We start from the raw sequence: 24,173 nt of genomic DNA on the forward strand, positions 1-24,173 counted from the left end.
AAAGTACGGCTACTTATTTCTGACGACGGGATAATCAACAAGGAAATGAAATCTCTGGAAATATTTTACGATTGGTTTTCGGACTGGCGAAGTGCGGAATGACTAGACATGTGCGAGGAATCTAAGTTTTTTCAACCTTAACTAGCCAGTCTTCTGGTTAATAAACCCTTTGTGTTTTTATATGCAAAAGATTTACAAAAGGTTATCATAATGGAGTAAAACTTGCATTTGACCGAATTGCATGGATTACATCCACAGTACAGCTAAGGAAAATACTAAAAGGAGTTTTTCTTCCAAAAGGATTTTTACCGTTATGTCTAGAGGATATCAGTAACGGGTAATTTATTTTTTATGCCATTTCGGGACTATTCTATCGGCTTTATGAGTGAAATAACGACATGCAGCATAACCAAAATTGGTCTTAGATCTAAAGCACAGCTAGAAGCATTCTTACAAAATCTCTAACTTAAAATCATCATCCACTGTAAAGAATCCGAGGATTGGTTTAACGCATGTCTCCAATCAATTCTCCTACCATTTAATTTTTAATTCTCACGTAATTTATCTGTTTTCAATCTCCTACCAGTTAATCTTTTAATACTCACATATTTAATCTGTTTTCAAATCTTTAGCTCATGATTCATTTGTCTCCTCCTAGGCCTTCCTTTGCAATTCTTTCCTTCCACTTGCCCTTCATCAGGTCATCAGGTCCCATGATGCGGCTGATTATTTTGACCCGTCTTCACACCAACGTTTTCCAAAAACTTTTTTCCCAATCCTGTCAATAATTGCTCCCCATTGCTCACTCGATCTGCAGCCTTCACTTTCCTATGACACCACATTACCAACGTTACCATCCATGACCTCTCAGCTGTAGTCATTGTACATGTCTCACAAGCATAAAGAAGGATTCTCAAAATATTTGTCGCAATGCATTTTTTTTCTAGCTTCAACGCTCACATATCCTGCCATGTGAGTGAATATACCGTTTCTTTCCTAAAGTCTTTCACCCCCAGAGTTGTTAAACCTGTTCAACCATTTCGCCATCCTCGAACGCTCGAAAGATCCACTAGAATGCCGGGTCAACCAGGTGATACCAAGGCACAGGGGACAGTTATGGAACCCTTTATTCTCTTTCTTCATTTGTTTTTTACCCCAAACATCCAACTGGTCGGGCGCCAGAAACAAGGGGACCGCATAGCGGAGGCCCAATTCCATCCCATAGAAGGCTGATTTCTGTTGACACTTCGGTCGCATTTCAATCGGTTTTCATAAATGTCCGAGGAGCGGTGATGAGTGTAATGCGATCCACTCTTCATCCAATACTTTGCAGCACAATGTTTGTTATTGCGAGGCATAGCACTCAAAAGTTATGCATTTCGAGGTAAATTTCTGTTTACACCCACCTTATTTCCCTGTGAAACTCAGATCACTTAATCCGTCAGAGACGCATGTGGCGACTTTCGTAAACTTATTAAATGCGCGGAGAATGGAAAAACATTTAGAGGCCGTCTACAGCATCATCTTTTGTAATATTCGTGCCCACCATATACTCACCCAAGAGGAAGCAGGAGAATAAGAGCACATAACTTCTTTGCCTCAGGAAATTTTTCAGTCACTTTTACTCAAAGGTCATTTTGGCAGTTAATAGTCCTCCTCGTGAAAAAACTTGGCGTTTCATGAAGAGAAAAGTCAAAGACATTAAATCCCCTGGTAACAAAGTTCTACCCTCATCGCATTTTCCCTGGTTCTTCGCCCCACCTCTCAACTAAAACAAATTTATGAAAAAAATGGCATGGTCAACCGCAGTTTCTCATCCCAACGTAGGATAGAGCCCGGTGGGATGGACCAGTGACGTTCACAAACGTAAAAAAAGCACAAGAATTGGAGGCAATCCCACGCATCTGCAAATGAGGAAGGCAGTATGATATGAGTTCAGTTTTCGTGGTGATTACTAGCTACCCTATACTTAAATCTTGGCGCATTAAATTATTACGTAGATATCCGGAATCATAAAATTTTGGCACCTTTCCCTTCCTTTTTTATTTGAATTAATGTAATTTTCAATCCGAAAATATGTCTACTACTTACATGAATCTATTCAAAATTGCCTCTGTGTCTTAATTAACACTTTTCATTTGATAGTAGATGAGAGATTTCTGTAGATAAAACCTAAGCGTATTGAATTAAACTTCTCATTTACACATAATTTTTACCTCTTATATTACTTCTCACGACATTCAAATCAGAATTGAGTTGTAACTAACATTTGGTCAATTATACCATCTGTAGCTTCAGCACCCCTTCATCTGGTAAATTTATCGCTGGTAAATCAAGAATATTGTCTCATCTTTTGACTTTATTAGCTAACTGTTCTAAGTTTTTCAACGTAAAAAGAGTTACAAGCGCCTCTCAACGCTATTTTTCTCTCCTTCATGAAATTTAGCTTTTCTTCACTAATTTACCAAAGGGGTATTGAAGTCTCATCCAATTATGGAGATTCGCCCCGAATCCTTGGATTTTTAATTCGTTATTTGTATTTTGAGTTTACAAATTGAGTTACTAAGACTGTCAGGCGGTCTATATAACGGGAAATTGTTTTTATGTTTGATTTATGACACTGGAAAGTGCGACACACTGACTCCAACTTTGCATGTAGGAATTTATTACCCTGCATATTGTTCTTTACCGCAATGAACTCATTTCCTCTGGATTAATTAATTATGTCCTTTCTGTGAATAAAACCTTTTTAGAAAACTTCACTGTCTTGATGTCGTCTACCGGCCAATATAATCAAATAGGTGGTGGAGAATATCATGATGACACAAGAAAAAAATCAAAACAGACAGTATATTTGTCACCGTTGCACAAAGGCGCACAGATGGAAGAATTTTTTTTAGTTTTGTTATGTAACTTTGTAGCGAAATGCACGGCAATATTTTTATTTAATTCAACTATCCCCATGTATATGCTTTGTATGGTGTAAACATGAAGGCGACAGATGCAGTGAAATGTTTAGGAGTTATGAACTTAAATGAGTTAACTTATCGACCTATAGTAGGAAATACTTTTAAGGAATATTTGTGGCAGAGCTCTGGCGAAGTTAGGATTCGTCAAGCGGGAAGCGGATTGCGGGAAGATTTTTGGATGAAAAAGTAAGAGAGGTGCTATTTTGCACTCTTCCGTCTACACATTGAATATACAGAGAGTATATGGGTTCCTGCGCAGAAAGACTAAATTCATGAACTTAATAAAATACAAAGGAAATCTGCGCGACTCGTCAAATACTACTATGGCCGTACAGAGAGCGTAACACACTTAAATATTTAAGGTGGGAGCCTCTAGAGCGAGGTACAAATAATTAATATTTATTTCAGCAGAGAGTGGTTTTTTTTAATACGGAACTCATTTTTAATGTTTATTATGGCCATTGAATACTGCTTTAATGGTTGGAACGAGATTTATAATGCGATCAATGACGATAAATGTCTACTTTATTTATTGGAAAACACGTTATTAGCTTATATTTAACTCCCGTAAACCAAAACCACGTTAAATAAAAATACATTGGAGCCAGCTGAGTAAGGATACACTATTTCCAGACAAAAATAAATCATTATGAGGAAACTTAACACGTGATATATTAATGCTTGCAGTAATGGTAGGTAGAAGTAAAAAATCCGTCTGTTTTTGTTTTATTCTGTCTGCTATTATTTTTGATCAAAATATCATGAGAGAGATTGAAATTTTTGGTCGCGTATACCTGATTAATACTAGGTATGTACACATGCGATAGATAAAATCACTTATTTTGATGGAATGTAGTATTAAATGGAGTATAAATAATAAAATTTTCTAGAATAGACAAATCATAAATTCAAGTTAATAATTTTAGGGAATTAGCAATTTATTGCGGAAATTTCATTATAAACATTTCACATAATACAATCGGATTTTGAGAAACAAGGAATTTTATTCAATCACTCCTAAACACGCCCATATTCAAGAATCAATTTGTATAATCCGTCCGTATTAATTATTATTTCTGGAATATTATCATCTGATGGACTCCATGAATAATTAATTCTTTTCACTGAGAATCTGTGTCACTAATAGTTTTTTTCCGCCAATGAATATTGCTCATTAACAAGCTCATATTGTAATTTTCAATCATTATTATAAAATGAAAGTCGCGAGAAATTCAATTGAGCGCATACTTCCTTGATTATTCGTTCTACATACGCTTTATGACAGAAGTATCATAGAATCGAGTACTGCAAGGCAGTTATGACAATGGCCAGTTAGCATTGGTGTTCTGTTGGGCAGAATAGCGTTAATTAATTATAACTACCTATTTCCCTTTGTCCAGGGAAAAACAATAATTCATGTACGAAGATACACTAACAATTAATTCCGAAAAAAAATCCCTGCCCTAACTAATCTATCATTCGCTATTCAGAAAAACATGCCGAACTGTATTTTCGCTAGAACAAATCAAAGCATTATTCAAGAAAGAATTATTTTTAACTACTTACGATAAAAATTATTTGATCGACAAAAGTTAAAACAAATATTTTCTGTGAGAGATACTAGTTATTCAAACGCAATGTCGGAAGGTGTACTTTTCATGTCTCGAATCTCATTACGCATGTGTTTTTATTTATACATGCTTCAACGTCAACTCCCCGATTAGAGCCTTATAGAACTTGACATAAAACTTTAGGTTAAGACTTAAAAAGCAATTAATATCTGTAACTTTAAAGTTAATTGAATTAAATTAAATGCACTTTAATAATAAACTTGGTATAATATAACATACTTTATAAAAGGAATTTTTAAATAGAAGTGGACCTTACAAAGTGATATTCTTTATCAATTTAGTATGGAGTACCACAGCACATCTTCAACGTCGTCGAATCGAGTCACTTTCTCAGGAGCCTTAAGGAAGTCAAAGATTTACCAAGTTAAATAAAAGATACATCTCCGCCTTCGATGGGCTACACAGACTTTACAAAATCGGATGAGCTCACAAGGATTAATGCTGGAGGTATTTCGCCGCCTTCCCCTCTTTCCATAACCCTTCTGATTTCTCTACCATTCCACTTTTTTCTCGTTTCAAATATTTAAATCCCCACTTCCGCTCCCCTTCCATTAAGGGTCACAACTCGCAGCTTTCTGCTTCAATTTCTCGCTCAGCTGACGCCACAACACCGGAGTTCTTTTAAAGCTCTTTGCGGAACGAGTTTTGGAGGAAAATATTGAAGCAGAAAGAGGAAATATTGAGAGGAAAAGAGGAGCCTCTTGTATTGATAAAAAAATAGAAAGATACTACCACCACCACTTCTTTCTCTCCCTTCAGGCTGAAATTCTTCGACATTTCTTGGGGCGTGACCTTTCCTGCTCTCTTTTACGCGCAAGAGCAATCTGGCGGCAATGGGCAAGGTGTCCCATAGGGAGGTGAAGTCTTGAGCACTTCTCTTTCGATGAACCTCCATCAGCGGGTGCATCATCATTTTCTCCACTAAATTATCGAGAAAATTGAGAACTGATGACGGTCTGAAAAGTACTATATCATCTCTGTGCACCTCTTAGGTACTCGACACACATGCACGTGATTCGACCACACCCACAAAGTGTTTCAACTGTGCGGGATGAAATATGGAGAAAAAATTATTTTACTGCAAATGAACTTCTTTTTTTGGGAAAATTCCGGCAATTTTTTCCTCACTTTAATTGACGTTCCTTTTCATGTTGGAAGTTTTCGTAACGGTTATCCAGTGACTCGTTAACCTCTAGTATATTCCCCATCTGAAGAAGCCTCCAACACAAGCGAGGAAACGTAATTGAAGGATATAACTAATGAAATACCCGGAATTCACCCACATTAGAAGTTTATTTTAATCAATGGCCAGCAAAGGCTTCAATCGATTATTTTTATTTTTAATGCTTCTCCTCCATTCAATCACAGTACATTAACGCCCACGAAATTATTTACCTAACCCAGATTCGTTTCTCAACCGTTAGCGTCATACTCAAATCCTTTCTTCATCTCTTTTAATCGACGGCCTCGCCTTAGATTGAAAACATACATACCATATAAAATTAAATCCCCATACTCCTCTCCAGCTAATTACGTATCAATATATACTTAACTGTAGATTTCTTGTCACTTACATTAATATATTAGCCTAATGGAAACGAAGAGGTGCCTAAACGCAATGAACTAAAAGAATATATTTGTGCCAGATAGAATAAATTTATCATTTATAATTATTGAAACCCAAAAATATCATATAAACACATTAATAGTTTAACATTATATTCTGAATGGATAGATATCATGATCTGTTATTTATTCTCCACAAAATTAATTCTTAGGAATGTACATCGAAACGGAAACTCAGAACGGCAATCAATACGTGTAAAAGAGTAGTAGTAGTAGTAGTATTTGGATTTAGGGTGCGTCGACGGCAAGGTCATTTTGCACCACTACTGTGCTATTTAATTACAAAAGTTATGTATAAAGTAATCTACTGCATCTGATGTCTTCGTTGAAAGTGTACATAATTAGACTTTATTAAAAATGTTTATTTCTCTGAGAAACCGAAATGTACAGATTAAGTTGGTAGGGTGGTCTCCTAAAAGGGTTTTTAGGTCTCCCCCTAGATTATTTCGTCTTCGCGCTTCGCGGTACTTAACACAATCTAGCATGATGTGTCTAATACTTAATGGACATTTACAATCCCCACATTGGGGAGGTTCCTTCTCTTCAGTAAAGAGATACGCATGGGTCAGGGGGCTGTGCCCTATCCTCAATCGTGTAAGTACTACTTCCTCTCTCCGATTACTACGAGCTGAGGAGGGCCACGCTGCTACCATGTCCTTGATGCCACGAAGACGTGTAAAAGACGTTGGGTGAAAATGGCAAGTAATAATTAACTAGGAAGCCTGCGATTATAATGGTATTTTCCTTGTAATTATCTGTGGTACATAATGACGAGATTACCTCGACCATATCAGTACACAGAATTAAAATCACTGCCTTCCAGAGCTTTATTTCTCTTTGAAACCCGTTTTCCTCATAAAAGAATATTTCGGTTCCCAAAAGATCATGGGGTATTTAAATTTGTATTCCAACGACGGTTAATGATTGCTCCCGCCTGTAAAAGTACGGGTATTTTTCTCCAAACCGAGTGAAAATAGAAAAATGATAAAATTAATCATTTTAATAAAATCCTTATCAAACCTGTTTCTCTTATGCTATAAAAAACTTACGATAGCCAACGTTTGCCGAACTTAGTTATGCAAAAACTGGGCTTCTATTTATTTTAGCATGCAAACAGTGATAGAAAACCCCTAGCATAGTCGTTAATAAACTGTTTTCGGTAGTCAAAATGTATGGGAATTGAGACCATTAGTAGAAAAAGTGATAGTTATCAAAACTGTCCTCCAAGAAATATTTTATGTCCCGTATTATAAATGTGTTATTATTAGCCAACGATATAATTATTATGATTAATGTATGCGTCAATGATATGCTAAATATTTTTTCTTTGAACACCGAAAGGTATGAACACGAAAACCATGCCGTCTGTAATAAACACCATCAAGTTAGATATGAAACGTTATTAATTATAGAAATGGGATCCAACGTGTGCAAAATAAATTCTTCCCTCAACGGGTAGGTACACAAAATCAGATTATTTTCTCTCAAAATTAATTCATAATATACCATATAAAAATTGAATGGGTTAACAAATTTTCCTGACTTTTTTCTAGTATTTGAGCACCCTATAACAAAGATAACCTATTTGAACTAATGATAAAATTTTAGAACATACATTTCTCAATGGTATTAGAAATGTATAAGAAATTTAAAACTTAAGGTAGTCCAGCGTTAATTGCCCTTTCAATTCATGAACAGTAAATAAATAGGAGAGACAAGACCTCAGCCAGTTCATAATAGTAATGATTTCACCTTTACATCGATGCTCCAATAAAATTTTAAACACAATTAACTACCGTAACATGAGAATTTTAATATCTTACGTGATGAGATGAATAGAATACCTGGGGACACTAAATATCCTAAGCAAAATTTTCAGGTATAATAAATGAGGTCATCGGAGTGTACTTTAAATCTATATATATAAAAGAAAGTCGAAAATCGTGTTAGTTAGTTAATCGTCCGAGCCGTCGTCGGAACTATCGTGCATTCACATTACGATGGTTGAAACCTGTGCTGCTCTCTAGTCCTGACATCTAAAGTGAACGGGAAATTGATGATTAGCAAAGCTGTTGAGGTTTGCATTGACAAGATGTTACTGTTATCAACGTGTATTTACCGAATATTTTTTCTTCCGCTCATATTCTTCCTTCCTAGGACAAATCCATGAAAATAATAGACCTTCACGAGCTTTTCGTCCTCCTCTTGTCGCTTCCGTTTCCGGTCTCCCAGCGCCTAACCATAGTAAAGTGGCAATGTTCGGAGCTACGTCAACTATAGTCAGGACTTGCATTCACACGGCTAGTTCGGTCAACTATAGTTAGGACGACGGCTCGTAATGTGAATGAGGCATTATAACTCGAGAACGGCTGCACCGATTTTAGTGACATTAGGCTCTTTGGATTCGTCTCAGCCCCGATAACACATAGGACATTAAAAAATAGGAAAAGTTCACAAACAAATTCAACTTTATCTAAGAGATATTTTTTTAGGAGTTGATTGTTAAAACGGTCAAAAAAATAAGATTTTTTTTCGTTTTTACTAATGTATTGACTGATCTTTTTAACAATATTAAAAAAATAAAATGTTCAAACATGTTAAAAATATTAAAGTAATATTAAAATATTATTAAAATAATTGAATAAGAGGTAAGCTCAGCTCGAATTGAGTTGTCAACAAACACATAACCACCGTGTGTGTAAACAAATCTCCAAGCAATTGTTGATTATCAGTAATATCCGTGTACTCTGCATGAATTCAAATCTTTTAACTTTGTAATAAACGAAGACGAAGTCACCAACTATCTATCTGAATATTTAAAGTCCTTGGACGCACCTGGCTTACCACGGCACGATTTACAGCTGAAGGTAGGCTCTGTGTTCATGATCTTTCGAAACCTAAACCAACCAAAACTATCCAACGGAACGTGTTTGGTTATTTAAAAAACTGATAATGAAAGTGATTCACGCCACTATACTCAAAGGAAAATTCAAATATGAGGAAGTTCTCAATCCGAAGAATCCATGATCCCAACTTATATGCCCTTTTGAGCTTAAGCGTATGCAATTTCCAATTCGTGTTGCATTCGTGATAACGATTAACAAATCGCATGGCCAGTATTTCAGTTTTTGTGAAGTTTTTTCTCATGTGTCAGTGAAAACCCATGATTTTCTCATGATAAATAATATGCGGTATGTTTACGAGTCGGCAAACCATTTGCTGTATTTCTTCCTTCGCTTCAAGGGCGCAGCTAGGAATTAAGGATAGGCGCAGCTAATACTGGCGGGTCTGTAGAGTATAGAAAACTCGCCAAGGTAAGCGAGAGGTGTGGGGGCCCTCCCCAGACATTTTTTTAATAAAAGGTTCAAAATGGTAGGTTTCGCGGCTGTGTGTACAGTTAAATATTTTGTGACTCATCCGTTCCCATAATATTAATAACCAAATGTTTTATAAAAAGATTCTCTGAGGTTTTGAGGGGGTTTTAACCCCCAAAAACCCCCCTCGCTACGTCCCTGCTTCGCTTCGCTATTTTTATTTAGCTTCATTCGCTTTATCTTGCGCCGGATAACAAAACAAAAACTGTTGTTCATCAGAAGGTGCTTGACGCAAGACATTAAACATTTAAACCCGAATGTGTAGGGCACACCGTGGTGCGTTTACGCATGCAGCACGTTTACGCAGTGCATTTTTTACAAACAGAGATACTATAACTGGCGCGCCTAAAGTCATTTGATTTGAATGCTGCTTCATAGGGGCTTTTCTTACTCTATTTTGAGCATCAGTCAAGCGTCGGTCTAGCGTTGCGTTAACCTACCCCGTGAACGAGCCAAGTTTACGCTACGGACTTAGACCTAAAAAGATTTTTTTACGGTTAATAACACAAATAGCCAACAACTGAATGCGTATAATTTGTATTTCATCAATATTTTCTTATTTAATTTATAATAAATCAAATATGATTAAAACGATACAGCCGCTCTTTATTTATAAATGGTGCAACTAAAATATAAGTTCATTGAATGTTAGGCGGTACGAAGTTCGCCGGGTCAGCTAGTAGAACAATAAAAAGGTAAATGTGATTTGCGACGCCAATACGTCTCGATGGTTTTGAAGGTTAGCCATAATACATACCAGAGTAAAGCCGCTTAACTAGGAACTAATATTTTTTCTTGTGGCTCCACCCAGGGGGTATGTACGAAAGGAATTTGGAGATGGTGAAGAATCCCTCGGTAAGACCTACGTGGATGGTGAGAGTATGTCAAACTGGGCATTTCAAGGCGCAGAGGTTATTGGCAATACACGAAGTTTGAGCTCAGCGGAAAACGTAGTTGTTTCTTCTAGCTAACTCCTGGAAGTGACTGTACGTGGAAACCATACGGCATGTCCAATTTTGCTAAAAGAGCTCAGATAATATAAATTACAACAACTTACGTTAGGCTCAAGTTGAATGTGTTGAGGCATTGCTACTGGTACTTCTTTTGAAGTCACTTTTCTTACATCTCACTATATTTTTCCCTCATTAAACTATGATACTAATGAAAATATATAGAACCACTGAACAGGATAATAATTATGGGTCTGTGTTACAGATAAAAAAATAACAATGTTGACTTGGGGAATGGTCATTTCCAGCGCGAGCGTGTAAAACACGAATCATTATTGACTCTACCTCCTTCAGTAAATTTGAACCGACGATCAAAATGAATATCTTTTACCTTAAGAAGTGTTACACATATTTATTCCGACATTGTATAGTTTTCCATACGTTGTACCCTCAAAAACGTAGAACGGTTCGATCAGTCCTACTGTTGTGACGAGCAATGGTATTTCATGAATTAAATGTCACAGCAATAATTATTATTTCACATGAAACAAAAGAAAATATGACGGAATTTCACGTATGATTTTATAATGAAGCACGCTGTAGGAATTAAATGTTAATATTTTATCCAATTATTTGTGCTTATTTTTCGTATCAGCTGCTTTTGTGTAACTAAGCCGCTTCACAACTGAGAGACTTAAAGAATCGCGAATACAATGAAAATGCTCGGTGCGTACACAAATGTTCTCATTACGAAAGTCCCTGACATGTCCAGACTTTCCAGATTATTTTTACGATAACCCAGAATCAATATAGACGTTAATCTACGCGCATAGTTTCTTTTCTAATGTAGATGAAACATTTTTCTGATCCAAAGTTATCTATCCTTTCGGGTCGCCGCGGCCAGAATACAGATTGCCCCACGTGGAGGGCACGGCACACGTGCCATGCCACCCAAGTCACGATTGCCCTTGCGGCCCCGTCATCCGCCGCTGCTGCCGCTGCTGAGACAACATAATTATGAATTTATTGACACAGGGGAAGGGACGGGGTGGATTTATGAGTGGGCCCTCCGCCAATAGACTTCTTTCAAACTTTAACGCCAACACATAATTCTTCCTCTGCAGACGAACTCATATCCACGCTCGCTCGCTGCTCCTAATCTCACTTTCTCAGCGACTGTCGGCTGCCTCGCTCGTTCAACTCGCGGCGCCACTCCCGACTAATCCAAATATTATTGGAAGGCATCTTAATTTCCGGCCGCGAGAGAGGACGCCTAGCACGAGCGGCATTTGTATCCGCGCAGTGAGGAAGCACGCGTGCGTTAATTCGTTCGTAGCGCAGGGCTAACCGTGGTACGGCTGGAGACACCAATTTCACGCGAGGGAAAGCAAAGCTAAATGCACGAATAAACGAAGTTCTTACTTTCGTGCCGTGGCTAAAGCATTGAGGAAAGCGTACTACTACGAGGACTACCAGAGTTCATATCAACCTTCCATCATCGATTTCCCTGATTTTTCCCTGCTTTCGAGTCCATTTTTTTCATTTCTATGGCTCTTTTTTTAATAGCGAAGCACTACAGCAATAAAGGTTAAATAAAGGTCAACAGAAAAATTCAGAATGGCGCATTTATTTCAGGAGAATAGCATATTTCAGTTTTAATTTAAAAAAGTAGAAAATGTTAAATCTGAATAGTCTTTTATAAAAAAAACACTTAAATTATTGTAAATTACAGCAATAATTGCAAAAAAAGAAACATATCCAAGGCTTTCCTCTATTATAGCAATTTTGCCATCGTTTGCACATATTTCCGCAGCATCTGCTACAGTGAGTAGTGAGCAGTCGCTGACTATGACTGCAGGTCAACAAATTTATATTCTCGTGCTGAACATGCATTCAAATCATGTGTTTACTCCTCACACTTGGAGAAGAGTGTTCACAAAAAAGTTTCATCTTATTCGGCTTACTTGCAAAAATATAGTAGATATCAATTGACAATGTCATTAAAATTAATTTTCAAATTTTTATACAATTTATTTCGTAGAATACCTCGGAAGTTCAGGCGTAATAACTTCACCATTGAATAGCAACTAGGACCATTTCAAAATCCGACCAATGCAGTCCAACGGTAATATTTAATAAGGTTTATATCTCGTTTACATTTCTCTTACTATCCTTAGAGCCAACGGTATCCATCTTCGAAGGCCGTTTGCCTTATATTTTCCCTTTGCTTTGCCCTCCTGTGTTATAAGGTAATCTCTCTCTTTCCCTTCGTTCGGCAAGATTCGAGGAATATACATTCACTTATATGAGCATTGTTCCCGTAAAAGATGTAAGATGGGATTCAGGTGTAACAATCCATTTCTCTTAAAAGGTGTTACGTACATTCTACTCGTTGTATGAAAACAAGAGATTCTATCAGGGTTTTACACAAAATCAATCAGGGCGAAGCGTTCGGAAAGGAGCCGGGGATGGAATCTGTAGTTGAGAGAGGTACTTCATTAAGGAAAAAATCACGTCGGAAATAATAATAATAATAATAATAATATTGTTTATTTTCGTAGGCACTGGGGCCCATGAGAAAATATAAGTACATCTTTCTACATTTCATATTGAGATAGATAAATAAAAGTAAAAGTAAATAAATATATATACATATACAGTCAAATGTGAACAGTGCATATCGCCTAGTACATGAAAGAAACAATACAATATTTTCGACAAAAAAAATAATAATAAATAATCGCACTTCGATATAACACACTAATTACAAAATTTAAGGTGACAAACAAAAGAAATATGAACAAGAGATATGAATATAAGAAAGTGAATATAAACAAGAAATATGAGCATAAGAAAGTGAATATAAACAAGAAATATGAACATAAGAAAGTGAATATAAACAAGAAATATGAACATAAGAAAGTGAATATAAACAAAAGAAATTTAACTTGGGGATAAGGAGGCATTCTTCAGAAACCCATATGTGCTGTGTTTGAACCTATTGATATTTGTACTGCTTCTTATTTGGGCTGGGAGAGAGTTCCATATTTGTGAGGCGGTTACTATGAATGATTTGTTCATATGAGGCGTGTGATGTTTTGGAATATGGAGGTCAATGTTATGATTTCGGGTAGGTATATCATGAACCTCAGATTTTCTAATGAATTTCTCATACAAGTATGGCGGGTAACCGGTCGTTAAGATACTAAAGGCTAGAGTTATTATGTGAAGGGTGCGACGCTCTTTATACTTAAGCCAGTTGAGGTGATTGTAATAGTTACTGATATGGTCCCATTTTTTTAAATCGTAAATAAACCTTACAGCTGAATTCATGGCCAATTGGAGTTTATTATTGTTTGCGTCGTCTTGGTTAGTGAATAAGGCTGTGCAATAATCCAAGTGAGGGAAGACTAGTGTTTTAACTAATGAAATTCGTATGTCGGGTGTAAGTATTTCTCTGGCTCTGACAAGTTGATGTAGTGATCCCAAAATTTTACGCCTCGCATAGTTTGTTTGAGGCTTCCAGCTAAGGGTTCGATCGAATATGACTCCAAGGTTTTTTACTGTTTCCTCATAAGGTATATTGTGGCTACCGAGTCTTATTTTAGGTAGATTTTCATGGTCTAATTGGGGAAAGAAATAATTGCTCCCTATAATTATTGCTGTTGTTTTCTTGTCATTGAGAACCAAATGATTAGCCTGCGCCCAACTGTTAATTCTCTCGATGTCCTCATTGATAAGTGCGATTGAATTAATAATATTGGACGGCGATGAATGACGATAAATTTGAAAATCGTCGGCGTAAAGGTGGTAGTCACAATGCATGAGGACATCAGGGAGGTCGTTTATAAAGAGAGAAAAAAGAAGTGGGCTAAGAACTGAGCCTTGTACCATCCCCACGGGATTAGGGATCCAGTTTGACTGTAGGTTACTACTGACCACCACTGCTTGAGTGCGACCGCTGCGGTAAGATCTAAACCAGTCAACAGCACTCTTTGAGAAATTTAGGGTACTCAGCTTGCGGAGGAGCAATTCATGGCAAACGGAGTCGAAAGCCTTGGTGAAATCGAATAGTACTAAGATCGTCACCTGGCGTTTGTCCATTGCCTCACGAATGTCCTCGGTAATTTTTAAGAGTGCAGTTTGAGTGCTATGTCGACCACGGAAGCCAGACTGCAAGGGGTTTAGTAAGTTAGCAGTGGATGTATATGAGCTTAATTGCTGAAATACAATCCGCTCAAATATCTTGGCAAAAGCGCATAAAATTCCTATCGGTCTGAAGTCATCAGGTGTGGGCTGGGGGCATTTAGCAATTGGGTGTATAAGGGAGTGCTTCCAGGTCGCAGGATAGTGTGCCGTTTGAAGTGAGGCATCTATTATATTTAGGAGCGAGGGCAAAATGACAGGTAGAGCCTTCTTAATGCAAGAAATGGGAATTTTATCATGTCCTTTAGCATTGGAGGTGATTTTTTTGCACGCGCTAAAAACTGAGGACGATGAGACATGTGAGAAGAAGAACTGATTATGATTCGCTGGAGGTGGCATATGAGGTTCGAGGGAGATTTGCGGTTCACTTTTGACAAAGTGATTATTGAGAACATCTGGATGGATATTTAAGATATTGCTATTGGTTTTAGGAGGTAAAATTCCAAGATTACGAATGGATTTCCACATGGATTTAGGATCGCCCTTTATTCCTAGAGTGCGTTTGAAATATTTTTTTTTTTGCATTGCGTATCATACTCTTCACTTGGTTACGTATGGTTTTGTATCTAGTGAGAGTAGCCGGAACTTTATATCGCCGGAACATTGCTCGAGTAATATTTCTTTCCTTTATCTTCAGTTTAATTTCTGGTGTGAGCCATGGTGTCGGGGGATGGGTGACACGTACACTTCGGATTGGAGCATGCGAGTCCAGTGTGTTGAGTAGGAGGGAGTTTAACTCGTTAACTTTGTCGTCCACAGAAATCAGTCTACTGATGGAAGACCAGTTAATCTGGGATAGATCGGTGATGAACTTTTCCTCGTCAAAATTTTTGAATTCTCTGAAGGTTACAATTTTTGGCGTAAATGATGGAATTAACATTTTGTAGGTAACAAAGACTTGGTCGTGGCATGAGAGTGGCGGATCCGGTGTTTGACCAGAGGACGTAATTTTATTAAGGTCATCAACACAGATAATATCTAGGAGAGAGCTGCAGCTCTTCGTATGACAGGTTGGCATAGTTGGCACAATATTCAAACCAGTCACTTGTAATAGGTTAAGGAAGGCATCTTTATCAGCTGTTTCTTTTAAAAGATTGATGTTGAAGTCACCCATGACAACTCGATTTACATAACTAGGAACAGTATTAACAAGAAAACTTTCGAGTTCGGGCAACCCATTTGTCTTTGGTGGTCTGTATACAACAGTCGCTAATAATTTTGAATATGGACCGCTAATTTCAAGAGAGATATACTCCAGTTGATTATCAATTACATTAGCAGATCGACCCAAATCTTCACTTTTAATGATGAGTGTACATATATGCCGACCCCTCCTCCTCGTTTTCCTTCACGATCATTTCGGTATAGTACAAACCCAGGTAAGGAAACCATTACAGAGTCAATTGATTCGTTTAACCACGTTTCACTCACACCGATTACATGAAAAGTGTTTGTACAATAGTAATGTCTGAAATCATCGATGTGAGCAATCAATGACTGGGCGTTGACATGAGAAATTCTCATTTCCTCATGCGAGGTGGATGTTACTGGTAATTGTACTGGTACCCTTATTTGAGTATCTATAAAAAATGATCAAGATCTTCCTCTTTACAAATAACTTTTGCGGGGGATCCCGTCTCTTTCCTTGCCAGAATATTCCCACCCCTAACCCAGGCAAACTTGATTTTTCCAGCTTTCTTCAAATCTCTCGTCAACGCAAACAGCTTTTTGTTGACCATTGTGAGTGACTCATCTACGTATATTGGGCTGGAGGAGTCCATGCCAAGGTCTCGGGTATTGAGATCCCTGCGTGTTCGTCGCTTGTTTATTAACTCATCTCTAATAAGTTGTCTTGTGAAACGAACAACAATAGGAGGGATTCTGGTGAGACCTTCCGGATTGTGAGAGGGGCGCGGTCTGAAAACTTGGTCGATATCTTCAGGTTTCATTTGGACACCTAATACCGATCCTAGCTTTAGGATTGTACCGGTTAAACTGTCACCGGTGTTAACCGGGACGCCACGAATTTCAAGAACGTTTCTTTTACAGTCTTGTTCGTTTTTGTTAATTTCAACTTCAAGGTCACATATTTTCTTTTGAAGACGTCTATTCTCGGCTTCCACTGTTTCTAGTTTATTACACATCACTGATAGTTCCTTCTGAAGCGACTCTAGGCGCTTCGACTGGTCGCTTAAGGAGGCACTGTTAGCACTCACCAGATTAATTAATTCCTCTTGCTTGCCCTGCATAGCGTTCATGCGATCGAGGACTTCTTGCAGCATCGTGCGCACAAGTTGACTATCGGGAGAGGTGCCCTCAGAAGACTCAGGTCTCGGTGCAGCTACCACAGGATGACCCGGCGTTTTGGCACGACACGCGTCGCAGAACCATTGTCGGCACTTCTCACTAAGTAACTTGAAGTCATCATCGGATATTGAGAGACAAACCGGATGATAGAAGTCACCACATTTGCCGCAAGTGAGCGATTTTTGATCTCGCTTAATGGGTTTCACGCAAGCACTACAGTTAGGCATTTCGCAAGAGCTTTCACGAGCAAGAGAGACAGACAGCGATCCGCACTGCTCGAAGGCTGGACTGCGACTGGACTGCGAACTTCAATTATTACTATATAAAACCAACAAAATTGAGTTTAAAGCAACTGAGTAAACAGCTCTCCGCAAAGTCTTTTCATATACACAGTAAAATAAAAAGAAATAAAATAAAAATAACCTACTTTATGAAAAAATATATTTTTAAAGAAGTTGAACCCTTCAAATACTCACGATTACAAGGGGAAAATATTAAATCGTATATTCTCATTAAATTTCAAATATGGTAGAGGTTATGAATATAAACTCTCAAAAGATGATTAATAATATTTGCGGCAGAGATTAGAGTAGTCTGAGCATAGTGCCCTACAATCAAGTAACAATGTTTCATAACCCATTTCGCCAGGCTACAAATCGATGGCTAAGTTCTAACAACACGTATCTCAAAAAAAGCAACTTTTCAAGAGAGCAAAAGAACGATTAATGTCTTTTACTTGCACACTAACATTAAAAACCAAAAGTTAATAAAACTGAGAAAGAAGAATTCATTTGCAAATAAAGAGTTGTTTATTGCTGGTATTTTATTGTTTTAATGCTATTGCATTTTGTTTAAGATAACCGTCTCAAACCGGTCGAATTTCATGTACGTGTTGTTAGAACTTAGCCATCGATATGGTATATGCAGGAATTATGTACCTGATTATGAATTTAAAAATTGAGGCAAAAGTCAAATCATAATCTTGGGAAACTTTCAGAAAATAACTATACACAATAAAAATAAATCACTACATAAAAGAGGAATTTGCTACCGGATTAAGATTGTCTCCTCATGATAGCTATTTTATTGAGGTATTATTCGAGAAAATTTGGTAAGGAAATGGATGCGTAACTATACCCCACTCCCGCTTTATCGTGCTTAACCCACAGAAATTTCGTATTACAGTCGGATTATTAATGAAAGTGTCTTTGTGATACATTGCCACCGCAGCGTTCCTTGAACTACAACTTTTACGCTTCGCGACCCCAGGTAGGTGGGTATCCGTGGAATGAGTTACGGCATCACATTGAAATTTCCCAGATTAATCATGGCATTACAGAAAACGTGTTTGTCTCCGCGAAAGAGATACTTCAACCGCGACACCTGGTGGTACCCGGAACGCCTCCGTTTCATTACACTTCCCAGAATGCTCCACGCCGAAAAATGCAGCTTCAACAGTTTAAGTGCATTACTCAAAGTGGATTCCCTCCCGAAAATAAAGGGTTACCTCCTCCTTTTCCTTCCCAGCCCCCTTAGTCAACCACTTCGAGGCTCCACCCATTATCCCCACCACCACCCTCTCCTCGGGTAGACGTACCTCTCTCTCTCTCTCTCCATAACTCCGTAACCTCCAGCTCACTCGCTTGATTAATGTATAACCTTCGAGACGATTGGAATCGGGCCTTTACCACCACCACCACCACCACGCCATCTCTCCCAGGAAGTGCGAGAAGAGAATGAGTGGTTCATGTAAGAGACCAATGTGGGCGCTAGAGGATATGAATCTTAGGTTACCATTATTTACAACTACACCTTTAACCCTCCGCTACTCGCGTGGCGTCTGCTGGACGCCAACCAATATGTTTTTGTTTTTCTTCGGCCAAAGTGTGCGTATAATAGTTTCTCCTTCTAGGTACCTTACTCTTTTCGAATTGTCTGCCATTCAGTTAAATCATATCAGATAAATTTATAGCAGGGTGCCAGGCAAGGGTTTTTGAAATGTATTTGAGTCTGTCAGACGCCACGCGACTAGATTCGTTACAATTTAATAAATATTTTATTTTCAATCAATGCTCATTTCTTATATTTTATAATTGTTATTTAATGCTATTATTAATTATGATTATCTTTAATTTGTTGTAAATAAAAATGCAATTTTTTTCTCTTATTTATTTATGTGGTTTAAGCTCGCGTTTTTGTTTACTGCGGGAATATATCAAGGAATTACTGCTCTCGATTTCACCGGAGACAATCATTCGAAGGTCGTATTTCAGCCACCCATCCATTGTGGGTTTTTTGTGTGCAACTTAATTGCACAGCAATTGATTGCAATCTGGGGAGCGGCACGCCACGGCCTGCTGTTTCGGCATATGCCCAGCTGCTTTTTTTTCTATCCGCGTAGGTCCAACGCTTGTCTTTTCGTCGAGTCTCAATTATAACGTATCTTACCCTAGTCTATTCAGCACTGTGGATAGGCGCCGCGTCGCGAAACCATATCGGTGACGACTTTGCTTTCTTTTGAATTCGGCATATGCCCTGCTAATTTGTTTTCTATCTGCGTAGGTCCAACGCTTGCCTTTTCGTCGAGTCTCAATTTTAACGTATCTTATCAATGTCTATTCAGCACAGTGTGATAGACGCCGCCTCTAAAACCATTTCGGTGACGACTTTGTTTTCTTTTCAATCTGCAACCTTAGAGAAACTCTCCAACATATCTATGACAAGTTATCTTTTTCTTATCTATTTCTCGCAGCCGCAGAGATGCCACGTCGGGTCCCCACATATTGCGCTAATTTACTAACTTGTTTTCTTTTGGATATACAAATGTGCAACTCTTGTAGTTCCTCCGTATAAATACCCAAGTATCCCGCTATCGACCACTCATTCTTTGTCCGTTGGTGTATTGGTGCGTCAGAAAGGAACTTGTGACTGCAAGGAGCCCCTGAATTTTATCAGTAAAACGTGCGAGTAATTCCAGAGTGGTGCAGTGGAACAAGCTACACTTCATAGTGTTTCATTGTTCGAAAGTGTAAGTTTTATATTCCTTTATATTTATGCATATACATTTATGAAATTAATCACGCTGTAGATGGTTGTTCCCTATTATGATGTATCTCTTCTGGATTTACTTACGTCCCTTAGATGGAGAGAAAAAAACAGCTAAACCTAATGCGTGAGGAAGATCGTAGCTATCTGCAGCGTCTTCTGATGGAATCATCAGATTCAGAATTGTCTGCAGTAGATGATGAGAGCGAAGGTGAAGAAGATTCCTTGAAGGAACAATTGCAAAACACGGATACGGAGCAAGAAATTACTAGTGAGGAAGAAAGTGACCGAGAGGATGAAGAATCAGGTAAAGAATTTGTTTTTGGGAAAGACAAAACTACGAAGTGGGCTTTGCAAATACCAGTGGTGACTGTAAGGACTCGTCGTCATAATATTGTAAACCTGAATTCACGTGTGAAAGAAAGTGCTACAACCGCTAAGACTGTACTCGAGTGTTGGAGATGTTTTTTTACCGACAGTCTGCTTGCTATTATTTTGGAAAACACTAATAAATTCATTGAATCCCAAAAAGATCGTTACGATAGGGAAAGAGATTGTAAATTTACCGATTTGAGTGAACTGAAAGCTTTCTTTGGATTACTGTATATGGCAGGTTTCCTTAGAAATAGTAAGCTAAATACAAGTGATTTGTGGTCTACAGATGGAACTGGTGTTGAATTTTTTCGATTGGTGATGTCTCGTAAGCGCTTCCACTTTATTTTACAAAGCCTTCGGTTTGATGACAAAGCAACTAGAAGCGATAGGAAGCTATTAGATAAGCTTGCACCTGTTAGAGAGGTTTTTGATATATTTGTTCAAAATTGCCGTGAAAGTTATTCTTTGGGAGAATACGTAACTATTGATGAAATGCTATCAAAATTCAGAGGAAGATGTGCATTTAGGCAATACATCCCGAGTAAACCAGGAAAATATGGAATTAAGATATTTTCTCTAGCAGATTCTAAAACATTTTACACAGGGAACTTAGAAGTATACGTTGGGAAGCAGCCGGAAGGCCCATTTTACGTTAGTAACAGTGCCAATGATGTTGTAAAAAGGTTGGTTAGACCGATTGCTCACAGTGGTCGCAATATAACCGCCGATAATTGGTTTACCAGTTATGAGCTAGTTTTAGACCTACTCAAAGCTAACCTTACGTATGTAGGAACAGTAAGGAAGAATAAACGGCAGCTTCCACCCAGTTTTACATCCCCTGTCGGTCGAGAACCATTTACAACTCGTTTTGGATTTGATAGGCATTGCACATTGGTATCATACATACCAAAGCCACGAAAAAATGTAATTTTAATATCTTCAATGCATCATGATTCCACAATCGATGAAACAACAGGGAATTCGAATAAGCCAGAGATCGTGACATTTTACAATGCAACTAAATCTGGCGTTGATGTAGTTGATAAATTATGCGCGACTTACTCAGTAGCAAGAAACACCAAAAGGTGGCCGATGACTATATTTTATACCATGCTCAATGTGGCAGCAATAAATGCTCAGGTTATTTACCTTGTAAACAACAAAGAGAGTTCTCATGCAATTTTGAAAAGAAGGCATTTTATCAAAGTCCTTGCGCAAGAACTAACTAAAGAGCACCTGCAAAAACGTAGTCACGTGGTAAATTTACCGAGGGAATTGAGAAAAAGAACTTTAGCCATTAGTGAGAAAGACAAAGAAACTGAACATAATGAGTCAAGTACTTGCAGTTCCAAAAGTATTCGTAGGAAATCGGAGGAAAAAACGAAGGAGAAAAAAGAGAATTCTAGAAAGAGATGTTACATTTGCGACAGAAAAAAAAATCGAATGACAAAATATAGGTGCATTTCCTGTGATCATTATATATGTTTAGAGCATTCTGAATACGTTTGTATTGTTTGCAAGGATAAAAATATGTAATTGTTGCTGTGATGTGGTTTAATTGAGAGCAATGTATCAAAAATGTGCTTAGTTACTAAAAGATGGTTAAAATGTCTTAAATAAGTTAAAAACTATTGTATTTACAATGTTATAACTTGTAAAGGAGCAAATAAATAACATAAAAGTAGTGTGTTGCATTTAATTTTAATATTAACTATTATATTATAATGTACACTATTGGCGTCTAGCAGACGCCACGCGAGCATATTTGTCCCAAAATTTGACGCGAGTGCGGAAGGGTTAATGGCATCTCCTTTATCGTTTTCTCAATGTAAATAAAAATATTTGTCGTTACCAAATGAAAAAAATATCGTACGCAGTAATATTTGTTATATTGCATCGGAGATAATAAGCATGTCATTCAGCGGTGGGTGGTAGATATTTTATGTAAGCATGGCTTGTTCTCGTAGGCGCAGCTTGACTTCCGGGTTGTCCTCTACGTGAATTCATCTCCGTAACTACAGATTTTTTGGCGTTGCAGCAGACGTCTTCAGTTTTGAAGAGTCGGTTGCAACTTTTTTTAAGCACCACTCCGCAGAAGCCTCCATTAACATATGGCTTCTTCTCATAAAAACATAACTTTGGGCTGTATCCCATAGTATTTTAAGGATATCCTTTATTCACTTTAATTGAAAATGAACCACAAGCCTAACGTTTAAGTTTATTAGCTCGGCTTAAACACAAACGGTTCAAAATAACATGGAATTGTTTAAAGTGTAACAACGTCCATTTTAAAGACTACATCAGGCACAAGCAGTAAGTTACCTTTAAAATTATGTGCGTAGTAATAATCACATAGCTTGTAGTATAATCCGCGATTTTATTACTTATGTGTGCCATCGTAAAAATATCACAATTTTCTCACTTGCTTCATTGATGTCTATATAACCTTCGAAATAACTGGAATGGGCTCGTTCGCTATTTTTTTGCTGATTGCGAAAGAGTTTCATAAATAAATAGGACCCGTATTTTCCCACCCATTGCCTATTTTTCGTGCTATTCGTAGCAAAAATTGGACGCGCTTAACGCTTTCGCTGAGAATTCCATGACGTAACTGACTTTTGAAGAACAGCTCACCGCTTCTCCGCTACTTCTCGGCCTCGCGCATGGGTCTCTCGTGGTGCGTTGTCATAAACAATCTAATGTGCGATTATTTACGCTAAAGGTTGGGTTTCTCTGAACGACTCAATGGACTGGAATATTAATTGGCGTTACTAACTCATAAAAAGTAAGCGGTTTTATTAGAATTTTTTTCATTTTCAAGTTATGAAAAAATTGAATGGTACTTGTTTTCGTCGTAACTTATCTTTCTCGTTGGCCTAAAGAAATATTTTATTAAATAGCCATTATGGATAAGTGTGAACGATCCTGTTGGGTCTTCATAGAACTGTAAGTTATTTACATAATGCTACAGTATTTCAGCATAATTATGTTTTTTTACTTAATTTTCCCCTCAAAATGTAGATTTATTTATATAGGAAACCTCCATCCCAGTCAGTAGTACTACCCTCAGATTCGCATTTTTCTCGAATAACGTGATTCAAGATGCATTCACATCACCCCAAAATGCCTGAATCAGTTGAATAAAGTCCAAATCACTTACTCTCAACCTAATATTCTCTCTTTGGAGACAATAATGAAGTCAAATTTCTAAAATACATTAAGGAGAATTTCCCGTTATGTCTTATGGGTAAAAGTGACATAGCTTAACTAAAGGAATATTAAAGGGGGAGTCCAGTACTCAGGGCATGACCCCGAGGCTTTGATACTTTTCCTTCCGTGTGGCACAAGTTTACTGAGCATTTCCATCATAAGGCAAATAGAGACACATTCGAATAACCCAGGAATTCCAGTTAACAGATGAGGATAACTCAGTGGTACACCTTTGGTCCAACAAGAAAGGCATTTTCACTGGGTCAGAGCACTTCTACTAACATCACTCGTCATAAACTTTGTATGTTATTCGGTACTTAACAAAAATACAATATTAAGTCGATATCTAAATTTCATCCGAATTAAAGTTCATTCTTCAATTAATGATTAGACTTCACAGTAACTTCACTACAGCATTTATTTATGCTAGTAATTCAACGAATGATACTTAATTCTCGTTTTCATGATGATACGTTCCCA

General features: G+C 37.7%; 1 protein-coding gene across 1 annotated transcript; it reads left to right on the top strand.

Moving 5' to 3' along the window:
* Positions 1 to 20,730: 20,730 nt before the first annotated feature.
* LOC124173980 (piggyBac transposable element-derived protein 4-like) lies at positions 20,731 to 23,245 on the top strand. The gene is made up of 2 exons (XM_046553143.1): positions 20,731 to 21,823; positions 23,206 to 23,245. The coding sequence occupies exons 1-2, from the start codon at positions 20,802 to 20,804 to the stop codon at positions 23,243 to 23,245; spliced, it is 1,062 nt and encodes a 353-aa protein (XP_046409099.1). The 5' UTR covers positions 20,731 to 20,801.
* The last annotated feature ends 928 nt before the right edge of the window (positions 23,246 to 24,173 follow it).

This window comes from Ischnura elegans, chromosome 2 (assembly GCF_921293095.1).
Source record: "Ischnura elegans chromosome 2, ioIscEleg1.1, whole genome shotgun sequence".
Lineage (NCBI taxonomy): Eukaryota > Metazoa > Arthropoda > Insecta > Odonata > Coenagrionidae > Ischnura > Ischnura elegans.